The following is a 15,792-nucleotide window of genomic DNA, read 5'->3' as shown; positions in this document are numbered from 1 at the left end:
GTTATTGAAACATAACATGTGTTATTCTTTTAATCATGCAATTGAATATCGAAAAAAATACCTTACCTAATCTGTTAGGTGGATTGGTCACAAAAAAAGCAGTAGTTCTTTGCCAAGTTAGTTTTTCACTATTCCAAATTAAGCAAAGCCAATAGAAGTTAAGTGTGCTAATGAACTGCGATTTAGTGTCCTGGTAGTCATTTACTCTTCTTTATCATCTAATGTATTATTAATTTCACAGCTTCACATGATCAAAGTTTTCAGATTTAAAAAATAAAAACCCAATTTTCAGTTAAGTGATGTATGATTCATTCCCATTTGCCCCAAGACTATATTTCCCCCCCTTACTAGAACCTCTACTTTTATCCCTTTCTCTCTGATATTTCCCACCCACCCTTTTATATCATTATTTATGCTTTTCACAATTAATTTATTTCTCTTGTGTTTATAAATATTTTCTGTTCTTAAACTTACTGTGAGAAGTGATTAGATTCCGGGGTTGTAGTTCAATAATGTTTTTTAAAAATACAAAAGTAACTTTCACACTTTCATAGCATTTCCCTAACAGGAAGCTACACATTGTCACACATTAACAGAAGTCCAAATTTCCACAGTCTAAACTAGCGCTCGATGAAATCTGCAAAATTCTGTGTGGATCAATCCAGCTGATGTCTGCTTAACCCCAAGTATAAACCTTTGGAATACACTTTCAGCTAAGGCAACCTACACAGGGATTGGCATGGGAAACAGACTGGCACTCTGGCCCTTGTATTTGGCATTTCACATGGATTGACTCATAGCCGAGTCATTGAATAGTAGCAGGCATGCTAACCTAGCCTTGGCAACATCCTCTGTCTGGCTGCCACTAATGACCCATAGGGTCAACGAAGCGTGCAATGGAAAACTCACCCCTCAGCATCGGGATCCAGGATAACAGCCAGCTCAGTTAATACAAGTCCTGCCAAGTAATGCTGCTGGCGGAAAGGCAAGGAGAGGTCAAACATGTTGGCGATCTTCTGATCTTGAATAATTGTAGAAAATCCAGAGCTCTGTTGAAAAATAAGTCACGTATTAAAAGGGTGTCAAAAGAGTGTTAGGGGTATATTTGCACAACTGGGGGCTGTGTAACCATCTAACCTAATGGTAGAACAGTGTCTCCACCCAAAAGGAAAGACCAGGCTCTCCAATGGTAAGCAGAGCAGTACCTTCAGATTTAACTTCAGCAAGGAGGGAGGGACAATTATTCCCAATAGTCGCCACAAAAGATACACCACACTAACATACTGAAAAATATATACTTTTATTACAAGGCCACATATATAATATCTATGTAAGGAAAAATATGTACTTAGTTGAAACAGAAAAAGCACAGCTAAGGCTTAACTCATCTTTACCATAAAATGCAAGCCCCACACCTGGTGGCAGAAACTATACATTCAGACTTTAGATGTAAGTTAAGTGATGCCTCTAGACAATGATACACAGTGATACCATCATGGGTACGATCCAAGAAGCCACACAGAACCTGGTACAGGCTTCCTGCTATGCTCTAGGTGCGTACTACACATATACAGAGAGCACTGTGTTTAAACACATAAAGATAGTCAAACACACAATGTCTAACAAGGCCAGGAGGGCTATGAATGTTCAGCTAGGAAGTTACTAAGCTAAGAAGGGCCTGCTACACTCCAGGGAGGGGAAACAGTAGCAACCCACATTGGTACACTGTAGATCCTCAGGCAGGAGTGTAATACATTAATTTAATAAACCCAAATAAATCAGGAGCATCATCTAAAAATGCAGGGCTTGGTGGTGAACTCCAGAACCGAAGGGGACTCTAGAAACATTTCCCAGTTAAGGTGCATTCTTCACAATGTCACTTGTAGGAGTTGCAGTGTTGTAAATATTGCCCCCGAAGGGGGGCATGGCTGGAGCTCATGGAGTGAAGCCGTGCCAGGACTGAGCTCCCGTCTTGATCCTTGCTGAGATCCTCTAAATCGCTGAAAACAGCAAACAACACGGCTGAAAACGTCAGCATTGTGCAGAGTAAGCGTTTCTGCTACTTATGAGCGAGGACCCGGTGGAATTCGGAGTCTTCCCTGAGAAAACGAGACCTAAAGACAAGACCTGGGGTACAGAGAAAATGGCGGCCTGAGCGGAGAAATGGAATGTGGTGAGGAGGGGCTCGCCCTGATGCTTTGGTGCCTGGAGACTGCCACGCAACACCGAGCTGGACCTCCTCCCGTAGCGGGACCCCAAAGCTACTGCTGGTGAGTCTGGAGCCGGATACATACAAGGCAGCGGGGGTGACGAGATGGGGAAAGCTGCCCGTGGCGACCCGCTGAACGCAGAGGGCAGACTTGTCGCTGGGTGCCAGACCCATTGTTGGTGCAGCGCGGGGTTCCCCAGGGTGGCCGCACACGGGGAGGAGGGACTGCGGCCATGACAATGAGGACCTGCAATGGGGGCAGCGCACACCCGGTAGCGGAGGAAGTTTGCAGACAGGAAGGAGCGCTGGAACGGTGGACGACGCAGAAGCAGCCCCCTGCCGAAACCAGGCAGCTCAGAGCTCTGCGCGCGGTCAGACACCGGTGCGGCACGGCCAGGAGGCAAACAGAGTTAGCTGAACGTTAAACACTGTGCGCCCTGCATGGAACGTGTAGCGGTGAAGCACATGGGAGCTGCCCGGCACGAATGAGAAGACCAGCACACTACGTACTACGGTGCCCCAGGAAAGTAAAAGCGGCTGCCCAAACACAAAGGAGGGGAGAAGCGAGCACTAACGCTGTTGTGAAATGCGGTAATAACAATAGCATTGAGAACGAGGTGCGCTGAAGTTGTAAGCAGGGCGCTGCAAGCCCAGAGACAGCATACAGCTCAGAGCAGTGACTTATCCAGCGCAGCACACACAGGCAGCCATAGCAGATCACCTCCCACACCTGATTAGTGTGGGGTCCTGGAACGAGGCTGTCGGCTCGGGTACCCTGTGCCTGATATAGCGGGAGCCCAGAAGCACTGGACATACCAGGCTGCCCAAAGAGGATCAACCCACAGAAGGGCCCACGGCACACCGTGGGCACTAAGAAGATCGAATATCTGGGTCAATCCGGGGCCCAACGACTGAAGAAACGTCCAGAGCACGCAGATAGCACGGGAGTTGGTGCAGTGACGGAGGACCAGCGCCGGGGTGGAGGGAAAGCACAACACATTGCATCAGGAGCCGCCCTGCTGCACAGCAGCTTGTGTGTCTACCCCTGCTGCAAGAACTGGTAAGCTGTTGTACTATTTAGCATCTAAGTGCAGCTTGGAGCCAGAGGTTGGCCTGTTTGAACAGTAACGGGGAGGGATATTTCAAATAACCACACTCCTAAGCGACTTACTGCTTAGGCACTCGGGAGATTGGAGTAGCTGGACAGCTGTGCAGCGCAACAGAAGCGCTGAAGGCACACGCTAACGGGGTCACACTGAGGATCAGCCCACACGAAGGGACAATCAAGGCAGCGCAGGAGACCGGCACGCAATTGTCACGCTCACCTGATTCCCACAGAGGCGCAGGTCTGGCTTCGAGTGCTGATGCTTCTTCAATGGTGAAGCGCAGGTCTCTGAAGATGGACAGGTAGGGCCCCTCTACTCTGGCTTCTCTGGCTCGTAGGAATATTCCCCTGTGCGTGGAAAGGGAGTATTACCTACTGACGGAATAATGCTCAAGCCTCCCACTTCCTTCCAACCCTCCACGATACCCTTCCACGATTCCCTGTGAAGTCTCACCTTAGGGTCTGGAAGGATGAGTTCTCCATCCTGCTTCTGATGCAGGGGCGTGTTGAAACCCAGTGTCTTCACTGGATTGAGGTTTGATGGAAGTTCAAATAAGCTTGACTATTCAGGTAAGGCGCTGTAAGAGTTCTGTTGCAAGTTCAAAAGTTCAAGCTTAATAATAATGTTCATTGTCTTATTGCAGCAAGCGCTAACGCTTATGTCTTTTTCCCCTTAGGGGCCGGGGTTCGGAATGCCGGAGATATGGCGCCGACCCGAAGTGAAACGTGCAGTTCCAATAAATGACAGGTAAGTTCTGGATGAGCGTTCGGGTAAAGTCTTTGCATTCGCTCATTCAATGTCTGTCTTTTTTTCCCCATAGGGGCCGGGGTCCGGAATGCCAGGAAGAGGCAGGACCCGAAATGAAATGGGAATGACCCAACTGGTAAGTCTTAGAAGGAAACTGAGCTTTTCCTATTCCCTTCCTTCTTCACCTTGTGTTCTTGTCTTTTTCTCTCTAGGCACTGGGAAGTGGCTGCGGATCCGGATGATCGCTGCTGAAGATGGAGGTGCCCAGGAAAGGTGAGTGAAATGCAGCGCTGCAGCGATCGAAACAAAATGCTTTTAAAAATGATGTCTTCCCTTTCAGGATCGTCGGTGTGATGTCTCCGTGATACAGCTTTAGCAGGTAAGGCCTTCTTTCTCGCCAATTCTCTCTTATCTCCCTTTGCAGGTGACCCAGGATGCTGACAGGCGTGGCTGAAGTCCAGATGCAGGAGCTGACACGGTGAGCGTCCAACTGCGAGGAGCAGAACAATGCGAAGCAAGAGTTGCTGATCGGGCGTGGTTTAAATAGCTTTGGAAGAAGTTCCAGGTATGTATCCTTCCACCGATCAGGTATGTATCCTTCCCCGACCACACCCAGGTGGAAAGTAGTCCCACAGGTAAAGTAGTTCCATTCAGGCCTCAAGAGGGCCTGGATGTAGCAGCATGGTCTGCATCAGGTAAGTGCACATTGAAACACTTGAACACATGTCTAGCTTTATGAGCCTGGCGCCTAAGGCGCCAGGACAGGGGTCCAACATGAGCCTGGCGCCTAAGGCGCCAGGACAGGGGTCCAAAGGGCCCCAGCTTGGGCCCGCTGGCACTTCCCTGGGGGGAATGATGCCTGCCTCTGGGGTTGCTGGGTCGGACTCGGCTCCTTGGAGGTAGGCATCATGACAGTACCCCCCTCAAGGCCCCTCCCAAGGTTGTTCCTTCCGGGGGTCTTGGCTTGTTCGGAAATCTCCGGTGGAACCTTTGTATTAATCGAGGTGCGTGAACATGGTTACTAGGCTCCCACGATCTCTCTTGAGGTCCATATCCCTTCCAGTCAACAAAATAGAAGAGTTTTGACTTCAACACTTTGGAGTCTAAAATATCTTTAACTTCGAATTCTAATTCCCCTCCAATTTGAACTGGGTCTGGAGGCTTGGACAGTCGGGTCCCTGGTTGTACTGGCTTCAAAAGTGATGCATGAAAAACTGGATGAATACGCATGTTGGACGGTAAATCCAGTTTAAAGGCCACAGGATTGATTATAGCCTTGATGGGTTAAGGTCCTATGAATCTGGGATTGAAGGTTCGCGGGCCCTTGAGGGGCAAATGTTTCGTTGCTAGCCATACCTGGTCTCCTACTTGGTAAGGAGGAGTTTTACTTCGGTGCAAATCAGCGTTTTCTTTATACTTTTTCTTGGCTTGCTGTAAATGAGTTGCAGCTTCTTTGAAGGCTCGGGTTATTGTGGAATGCAAATGATTTACTGCGGGCATTTCCAGGGTCAGAGGTGGATCTAGGTCAGAGGTCCGAGGATGGTGACCATACAAAGTATATAAAGGCGTTTGTCCGGTTCCAGAATGCACTGAATTGTTGTATGCATATTCTGCGATCCAAAGGATGTCTTTCCAATTTAACTCGGATTGGTGTAACATGCACCGAAGATATTGCTCGAGAGTCTGATTGGTTCTCTCGGTTTGTCCGTCGGTCTGGGGGTGGTGGCTGGTGGATAACCGCACATCTATTTGTGCTAGTTGGCAACACTTCTTCCAAAAATGGGAGATAAATTGACTTCCACGATCCGAGACTAATATGGAAGGTAAACCATGTATGCAAACTATATTCTCCAGAAATTCCTTGGCCAAGGTGGAAGCAGAAGGCAAACCTTTTAAAGGGATAAAGTGGGCCATTTTGGAGAATAGATCCACAATTACAAGAATAGTGTTGTAACCAGCACAAGGAGGCAGGTCAGTTATAAAGTCCATTGACAAGGTGTGCCATGGTGCCGGTGGAATATCCAAGGGTTGAAGTAGGCCGGCTGGCCTTTTCTTTTGACCCTTGTTTTGGGCGCAAATTCTGCAAGACAATACAAAAGACTTTATGTCTTTTCTCCAAGAAGGCCACCAGAAGTGGCGTTTGATTTCTTCCTCCGTTTTAGCGATACCAGGGTGTCCTTCCATTAATGATTCATGATGATGGGCAATAACAAGTTCTTGCAATTCTTTACTTGGCAGAAACAACCGCTCCTGGAAGTAGGGTAAATCATCCTTAACGGTGTAATGAGGACCCTTTTGACTCCATTCCAGTAAGGCTGAAGAGTCTAGAAGTTGTTTTACTTGCGTTTGGATGTCCTCAATAGTTTTCAATGAAGTTAAGCCTAAGATTCTTTGTTCAGGTATGATTGGCACAGGTTCTAAACTCGAATTGGGTTCTTCCATGCCAATCCGGGATAAGGCGTCCGCTTTACCGTTCTTGCAGCCAGGGCGATAGGTAATTACAAAATCAAATTCCGCAAAGAATAGAGCCCATCGGAGTTGTCGTGAAGATTGAGCTTTGGCCGTCTTTAAATACTGTACATTTCTGTGGTCCCTAATTACGGTGATGGTGTGTCTTGCCCCGAGAAGGTAGTGACGCCAAGCCTTGAAAGCAGATTTAATAGCCAGTAACTCTTTGGCGGTAATTGCGTAGTTGATTTCAGGAGGAGAAAATTTCCTGGACCAAAAGGCCACTGGGTGTAGTTGGTTAGTTTCTGGGTCTCTCTGCGACAGGACAGCTCCCATGGCCGAACTGGATGCGTCGGTTTCCACAATATAAGGGAGATCTGGGTGCGGGTGCTTTAATACAGGTGCAGAGGTGAATTTGGTTTTCAGGTCCTGAAAGGCTTGTTCGGCCTCAATAGTCCGTTCAAAGCGTTTGTTTTTCTTTAGGAGAGCTGTGATGGGTTGGACTGTTCGGGAAAATTCCGGGATGAATCTTCGATAGAAATTGGCGAAGCCGAGCATGCTCTGAACTCCCTTCACCGAGCTAGGAGATGGCCATTTGAGGATGGCGTCCACCTTTCGCGAGTCCATTCGGACTCCTTGTGGTGTCAGGATGAATCCGAGAAACTCAACTTCTGTGGTATGAAAAATGCATTTTTCGAGCTTTGCAAATAGTTTGTGCTGGCGCAATTTCTCAAGAACTGCCCTAACATGTTTTCTGTGATCGGATTCTGAAGAAGAGTACACCAGGATGTCGTCAATATAAACAATGACACAGACATCGATAAGTTCCCGAAGAACATCATTCATAAAGTACTGAAAGGCGGCAGGTGCATTGCACAAACCGAAGGGCATCACCTGATATTCGAAGAGCCCAAATTTGGTGCGGAATGCAGTCTTACATTCGTCGCCTTCTTTTATACGTACCAGGTGATAAGCTCCTCGAAGATCTAACTTGGTGTACACACAAGCGTCTTTCACCTGGTCGATAAGCTCAGGGATCAGGGGCAGAGGATAACGATTCTTAATCGTTATTTGATTTAGGGCACGATAGTCTATACATGTTCTAAGGTCGCCCTCTTTTTTCGGCACGAAGAACAAAGCTGAGGAGACAGGTGAATTGGATGGGCGAATAATACCATTGGCTAGGTACTGATCTAAATACTGACGCAAATGCAGGTTCTCAGGTTCCGTAAGAGCATAAATCCTACTACAAGGTAGTTGAGCATTGGGTACCAGATCGATTTGGCAATCATAAGACCGATGGGGAGGTAACGTGTTAGCCTGTTCCTTCTGAAAAACGTCTTGGAATTCTTGGTATTCTGACGGTAGCTGTACAGGGGTGGAAGTTGCTGAGGCTAGACCCATAACTGGATTTCTTGGATAACAAGTTGGTTCACAATCAGGAAAACTTATCTTCTTTGCTCGCCAGTCAATTCTGGGATTATGTGTTTCTAACCAAGGAATTCCAAGAATTACTTGAAATTGTGGGGCCTTGATCACATCAAACACGATTGTTTCCCTATGTCCATCCTGACCCACCAGTGTCATTTCAACAGTGGAATGCGTTACAGGCCCTGAGGCTATTTCGGTTCCATCTACTGTAGTAATGACATCTTGGGTTACTTTCGGGTGGAGAGGGATCTTAATCCTGGAAGCCAATTCACAGTCTATGTAATTTCCAATAGCTCCACTGTCGATGTATGCTTTTATAGCATGCAACTGCTGAGGCTGTTTTGGGTCCATGAGCACCATTGGCATGACAAAATGCGAGGTCAAAGAATCTGTTTTCAAGCTCGGCAAGCGGACCCCTACGCTTGTCGGGCTAGGTCGTTTCCCGAATCAGGTGTCAATAAATCGTTATCAGTGGCTCCAACCACCTTCTTAGGTGGTTTAACCGGACAATTTCGAAGAAAGTGACCGGAAGTCCCACAATAGACAAAGTTGCGTTTGCCGTCTTCTCTCTCGTTCCTTCTGCGTTAATGGTCCTTTAACACCGCCGATTTGCATAGGTTCGGATACGTCGGTACTCTTGAAGTTGGCGTGGGTTTTGATCGGTACTCGGGTTTCGTACTTGAACCGATCTGCTTTTCTATTTTGAAGTCTGTGATCAAGTTGAACCACCAAGTCTATGTAGTCTGCGCAGACCTGGGGTGGATCTACTATCTGAGCTAGAACATCCTTAAGCTCTCCGTGCAGGCCTCGATGAAACAATGTGATCCTTTTGTTTTCTGGCCATCCAGATTCCACAACCAGTCTATTAAAGGTGGCAACGTAGGACAGGAGATCCTGATTACCTTGTCGTAAGGATAGCAGTTCGTTATCAAGGGCCTGTCCTTGAGAGTGCCGAGCAAACAATCTTTCCATGCTGGCCTGGAAACCCTGAAAATTCTGGAGAATAGGATCATCCTGATTTACCAATGGAATAGACTAATCGGCAGCACTGCCACTGAGGTAAGATAGTATAAAGGCTACCTTGGTCTGGTCGTTAGGGAAGGCCCCAGGTCTGCATAGAAAGTGTAAACGACATTGGTTCATAAAGACGGCATATTTCTTGGGATCCCCTGCAAAACGTTCAGGCGGGGCCAAAGGCATGTGTCCAGGTAGATTGATTCGTACCGGGTTATTCAAACCCATTGATGTGGAAGTACCTCCGGAATTAGGTAAAGGAGTGTGCCCTGCCTGGGCCTGCAATAACCTTTTGGCCAGGTCATCTGTTCTTTCCTTGGATAGGATCAGTTCTCTTTTGAGAGCGTTAGTCTCCTGGCGGGCTGAGTGCACTTCTGCCCGTAATTCTCCCAAAAGCTGGGCCAGCTGATCTGTCTCGGAAGTCTCCATAGCGCCCGGGTGGGAAATTGTGGGTAGGCTTCGCGTTCTGTCACGCTCACCTGATTCCCACGGAGGCGCAGGTCTGGCTTCGAGTGCTGATGCTTCTTCAATGGTGAAGCGCAGGACTCTGAAGATGGACAGGTAGGGCCCCTCTACTCTGGCTTCTCTGGCTCGTAGGAATATTCCCCTGTGCGTGGAAAGGGAGTATTACCTACTGACGGAATAATGCTCAAGCCTCCCACTTCCTTCCAACCCTCCACGATACCCTTCCACGATTCCCCGTGAAGTCTCACCTTAGGGTCTGGAAGGATGAGTTCTCCATCCTAATTCTGATGCAGGGGTGCGTTGAAACCCAGTTACTTCACTGGATTGAGGTTTGATGGAAGTTCAAATAAGCTTGACTATTCAGGTAAGGCGCTGTAAGAGTTCTGTTGCAAGTTCAAAAGTTCGAGCTTAATAATAATGTTCATTGTCTTATTGCAGCAAGCGCTAACGCTTATGTCTTTTTCCCCTTAGGGGCCGGGGTTCGGAATTCCGGAGATATGGCGCCGACCCGAAGTGAAACGTGCAGTTCCAATAAATGACAGGTAAATTCTGGATGAGCGTTCGGGTAAAGTCTTTGCATTCGCTCATTCAATGTCTTTGTCTTTTTTCCCCATAGGGGCCGGGGTCCGGAATGCCAGGAAGCGGCAGGACCCGAAATTAAATGGGAATGACCCAACTGGTAAGTCTTAGAAGGAAACTGAGCTTTTCCTATTCCCTTCCTTTTCTCACCTTGTGTTCTTGTCTTTTTCTCTCTAGGCACTGGGAAGTGGCTGCGGATCCGGATGATCGCTGCTGAAGATGGAGGTGCCCAGGAAAGGTGAGTGAAATGCAGCGCTGCAGCGATCGAAACGAAATGCTTTTAAAAATGATGTCTTCCCTTTCAGGATCGTCGGTGTGATGTCTCCGTGATACAGCTTTAGCAGGTAAGGCCTTCTTTCTCGCCAATTCTCTCTTATCTCCCTTTGCAGGTGACCCAGGATGCTGACAGGCGTGGCTGAAGTCCAGATGCAGGAGCTGACACGGTGAGCGTCCAACTGCGAGGAGCAGAACAATGCGAAGCAAGAGTTGCTGATTGGGCGTGGTTTAAATAGCTTTGGAAGAAGTTCCAGGTATGTATCCTTCCACCGATCAGGTATGTATCCTTCCCCGACCACACCCAGGTGGAAAGTAGTCCCACAGGTAAAGTAGTTCCATTCAGGCCTCAAGAGGGCCTGGATGTAGCAGCATGGTCTGCATCAGGTAAGTGCACATTGAAACACTTGAACACATGTATAGCTTTATGAGCCTGGCGCCTATGGCGCCAGGACAGGGGTCCAACATGAGCCTGGCGCCTAAGGCGCCAGGACTGTGTCCAAAGGGCCCCAGCTTGGGCCCGCTGGCACTTCCCTGGGGGGAATGATGCCTGCCTCTGGGGTTGCTGGGTCGGACTCGGCTCCTTGGAGGTAGGCATCATGACAGCAATAACTAAGCACCATCTACCAATACTGTAACGGTGCAGCATCGGGCGAGACCCTAAGACTGAACCACAGGAACGGTCCTGTGAGCAGAGCCCACACCTGAAATGCAGAAAGACCCAGAACTACAGTGCGACACACAAACTGCAGATGCTGCTCGTTTCAAGAGGCGCACGGAGAACTCGGTGAAAGTCGGGTGAAGCCAATCCGAACAACGCTGCGGCATGTCTCTGTCTAAGGGAAAGAACAAGGGAAAAGCCACAATCATGGACTCATTCAACGCCGCAACATAGGCCTCCAGATAACGTGCGTACCAGGCATTTTTACGCATGAAAATATTGGAAATACAACAGCTTCATTATTTTCCTGTGTACATTTACACACAACTTTAGAGCAGAGGGCAGTGCAAAGGTCAAGTTTCTTGACACAAACCAGAACGCTTCTTTTGATTTTTATCTACATGGATGTAATTGCAAGCCATGGATCAAAGCCTCTGAAACAGAATATATTTCTTTGAAGCCTTTCAAAAAAATTAAACTGCACACTGTGATTAAAGGAATGGTTTATTTCCATTCAGCTTCTGCTGTGTTACTGCTCATAGAGCAAACAGCATTGTGCATATTTATTTTGCTAGCATTTTAGGGTTGCATATTTAATAACATGGAAAAATAAGTTGCGATTGAGAATTAACATTTTGTAACAAATGATGCTTCTTTTCCAGTAAAAGAAAACCAGTATTTCACAATTGTATTTTTCAGAGCTCCTCCTGTGCTGTCTGCATAATCATGCGGAGGCAGATCATTTTTACACTTTTAATTTACATTCAAATTATAAAAACAGTGTGTAAAATGATAACTATGCACAGTCTAGTTTACATCCATTCAACCTTGCAGTCAATGAGGTACATTACTATAAATGGTCTGTGGCAGCAGATTCTTTGCTCAAGGGTGAGTGATTGTCATTACACCAATAACAGGTGTTCTAGCCTCTCAAATCTTCAAGACTACAATTAAAACATCCAAAACCTGACTCTCCTGGAAGTGCAAGCGCTGTTCAAAAACAAACAAATGTTACATTTGTAATTGAAATAGAAACTCAGCAAAACCTGTCCTGTGATAATCCAGATAGGTATTTAACTTTATGTAGCGCTTCATACATAGTTCGCCCAACACCTAGGCCCTGTGATTATTATACCTTAGTTGATACTTAGTTTACTGACATCTGAAGGATGTTAGCCAATAAAATAGTTCAGCCGGTTGAGCACTTGCTGCTGTGATCTGTACCCGATCTATAGGTTGCAGGTTCGAATCCCAGCAAGACCAACTCAGCCTGTCATCCTTTCGAGGTCGATAAAGGAGTACCGACTTCAGTTTGGTGATAATTATGATAAATATGTTCTAAGTAGGGGGGAGTGGCTTAGTAGCCATGAAATAGGATGTGTTTTTTCGTGTCTCCCGTCGATCCTGCAAGATCCTGGAAGTTAAATGGACTAACACCATAGCACGAGTGCTATAATTGAAACTGCTGCTGTATGAATACGGTGGGGGCGTGGGGGGCTTGGGGACCGTGGTCTCAAGAGGATTCATAGTGCAGTGAAGAAGTTATCAGCAGAAGTGTTGGGTGTATATATTGCGGTGGACGAAAAAAGAAAATGGAGCTGCATTTCGAACAAAGGAATTGACCTCGGACGGAGCAAAAGATGGAGCAGTGAAGCAGCACGATATGGACAGGTGGAAGTAATGCCCACCAACAATGCGGCATAAAGCGTGGTAAGCAGAGCATCAGTGGGCCCGGATTGACTGGGGGGCTATGGTGACTGATGTCCTGCTCTACTGACAGGGCTTGGTGGAAAAGATGCCCCGACACAGAGGCGCACAACTCTCATGAAAGCAAATTCACGCCGTAGGAGAGAGCCGCAGCGTCCAGGCACGGCTGATGCAGGCACCGGACGCCCCAGCGAACACTGTAGTGCTGGCTGCTGGAGTGCGGACCGAAACAGAATAGGGACAGACACTCCCCCACCCCCACCCCCACCCCCACAAGACCGGGTGATGGAAACAGGATACTGCAAGGAAGGCTGAACCCTGCTGGCCTGGGTTAACGCAAAGCGCAGAGACAATAACATCTGACATCCTGCCGTACAACAGTTGCAGCAAATGACAGTCCAAAGGTACACAGGATACAGTAATTCCCAAATATAATGGAGGCATAATTTAACCACAACACTGGATGACGTGGCTGTATACAGAAGAAGCTTAGGCTGAATAAATAAATACTGCAGGCACGTTGGGGGAGACAGCCGCCTGACTGACACAATATAGGTGCATATGGAGAAGACAAGCACTACAGTGGAACGAAGCAGCACTGCCCAAGAACTGGTGGAGAGGCCTGGCTGAAAGGTGGGGGGAGCCGCAGCAAGCAGCACCAAGGAGCGGAGTGGGGTTGTCCAGCCACCCAGTATGGCTCCGCAATAGGAAGTTAAGACTGCGGGTGTAAATAAGAGAGCGGACTGCACGTGAGAAGTGGTGACTGCAGCTGAGTTGAAACGGATTAGTGTGGAATAGTGAGGCCAGCACACGATTAGGCTCAGAAGAACTGCACAATAGTACATACCCATATTGCAAGGGAGGATAAGGCGCAGTCCCACGGGAAGGTAACACATCGCCTGCACAGGCTCCGGGAATGCTCCTGGTGACATAACCTACCTGCAAAAGCCAGTCACGGAAGGAGGACTGCAAGACAAGGATGCAGAGCCTGTCGGAGGACCTGGGTGGTACAGTGGCCCTTATGAGGAGCAGCAGACCTGTCAAGCACGTACAGGGTGCGTGAACAATCAATGCAGGCGGACACCGCAGCTGGAGCCCTGGACAGTATGCCAGCCTGACCAAGGTATATCGGGCTGGGGCTGAACAATAAGTGGAGCGGACGGATGCTCTGGAGCAGGCCCGAGGGGACTAATAAAAGAGGAAAGCCCAGACGGACAGCAGAAGGAATAAAAGGCAACACAGCTGTCGACTAAAGACAAGGAGGCTGGGCCTATGTAAATGCCAAGTTTGGTATAACAGGAACGGGGGACCAGAGTGCTGCTCCGGAGCAGAGATGCATGGCCTGGTGGGATAGCTGCACAGCAGTGAAGGGACATAAAGTAAGCTGACGGAGAGGGCCAATAGCTGGTTTCAATAGACCCGAGGTGTCAAGACAGGGCACATTACGTTTGAACCACCTTTACTGAGGCAACAAGAAGCGCTATAGCCAAGACCGAGATGGCATCCAAAACAAACAAACCAAAGCTGAAACAACCACCAATAGACATTTTTGCCAAAGTGACCCAGGCAACAGGCGATACAAAAACCCCAGTGCAAAGCACACTGGGATCGACACCTCCTAGACGGGACGCTCATCTAATCCTGGCAGCTATCACAGAGCTGAAATCATCCTGGGGCTATAAACTGGAGGCCGCTGTCGTGGAATTAAGAAGATGCTAGAATCCAAGATAGATGCCGTTAGCGTACACGTCAACCTCCTCAGGCAAGACGTAAGAGCACTCTCTGAGCGATCAGGTGGGTTGGAAAAGGTGGTGGAAGCAAACAGGACCACCTCTAGGGCCAACACAAAAGAAGACTATATGTTACAGCAACAAGTACGCAACCTGGAGAACAGAGTGGAAGAGGTCGGAGGGACTTGCACGCAGAACTAATATATGCATTGTGGGCTAGCCGGAGGGAGCTGAAAATCCGGACCCGACAAATTACATAGAAAACATGCTGTTGCAGGAAATAGGCGCTGGTGAGCTTACTCAGGGGTTCACTGTGGAGAGGGCTTACAGAGCCCAGACTAGGAAACTGCCGCTGGGGGCCCCTCTGTGGCCAATCATCGCCAGGATATTGAATTATAAAGACAGGGAGAAAATCCTGGAGTACTTCCGGAAAGGTGGTACTATATGCAGAGCGTCGGCAAACATCACAGCGTAACCGGACTACACTTTCTTGGTACAGAGGCAACGGCTGAGCTACGTGTCAGTGAAAAGAAGGCTGCATGAGTACGGATTTAGATATATATTTTGTTGTACCCTGCAAAGCTGAAAGTACTGCATAAGGATAAGGCACGCTTTTTTGACACCCCGGATGAGGTAACCTCGTGGTTGGACGTGATGATCAGTCATGCAGATGCGGATGACCAGGCAGACAAGAGAAAGGAGGAGTGAGAAGGTGCTACAGTGATGCTGGATCAGCGGAAGGTGGGGTAGCTGGTAGACTGCACATTGAGAGTAATGCCTAAGCCAGAGACTTGCAGCTATATTACGAGATTAATTTAAAGCAGCTATGTAGAGAATAGACTTTGGAACTTGAATATAACATTGAATATATCGATGCTAAGGAGTGAGGTTATGGTGGGACGATGAAGGAGGTAAACTGAGCAGTAAATTGTTAGCCTAATACGGGAGATACAGGAGCTGCCAAGAGACACACTATCACCTCCCATAGGTGGTTCAGAAGAGATGTGATTGACTATATAAGGGCTTCTTCTACTATGTACATAGATCAGTAGAATGACTCTGAGCTCATCATGCTCGTATAGAGAAAAAAGATGCCGAGTGCTGTATGCGGGCGTACTAAGGACCCAAGTGCTGGAAAGTAAAGCGGGGTGCAAGACAATTGCATAGTGCGGCTTTGCGTATTATAATGAGGCAGTTATGCGGGAGACAGAGAGGGAATGCGTTCTCATACCCCGTAGTTAGTTAGTTGGGATACCAGTAGGGTGGTATCCCACTTCTGTGTTCCAAGGAAGGACTAGATGGGGGGTAGCCTGAGATCCAGAGATGGAGCTGGGCATCAGTTGGGTATGGGTAGGATGGGGGGTGGGGAGGGAGTTGGGGAGTTTGAAGGGGTGTTAAATGTTGGGGAGCGAGCTCACACCT

At 48.0% G+C, this 15,792-nt stretch overlaps 1 protein-coding gene and 1 long non-coding RNA gene across 15 annotated transcripts in view; one reads left to right on the top strand and one right to left on the bottom strand.

The window, feature by feature from the left end:
• Positions 1–15,792, bottom strand: part of DOCK7 (dedicator of cytokinesis 7) — a 1,498,361-nt gene that overhangs the window by 566,441 nt on the left and 916,128 nt on the right. For all 14 annotated transcript variants that reach the window (XM_069642017.1, XM_069642019.1, XM_069642018.1 and 11 more), the window contains one exon: positions 910–1,049. In XM_069642017.1, coding sequence (XP_069498118.1) covers positions 910–1,049 — 140 coding nt within the window. The remainder of the gene's footprint in view (positions 1–909; positions 1,050–15,792) is intronic.
• Positions 1–15,792, top strand: part of LOC138544921 (uncharacterized) — a 191,407-nt gene that overhangs the window by 40,665 nt on the left and 134,950 nt on the right. The gene's annotated exons all lie outside the window — the stretch shown is intronic.

Source organism: Ambystoma mexicanum, chromosome 1q, assembly GCF_040938575.1.
Source record: "Ambystoma mexicanum isolate Mex_15411 chromosome 1q, UKY_AmexF1_1, whole genome shotgun sequence".
Taxonomy (NCBI): Eukaryota; Metazoa; Chordata; class Amphibia; order Caudata; family Ambystomatidae; genus Ambystoma; species Ambystoma mexicanum.
The sequence above is the reverse complement of the archived record's forward strand: the minus strand, read 5'-3'. Positions and strand labels throughout refer to the sequence as shown.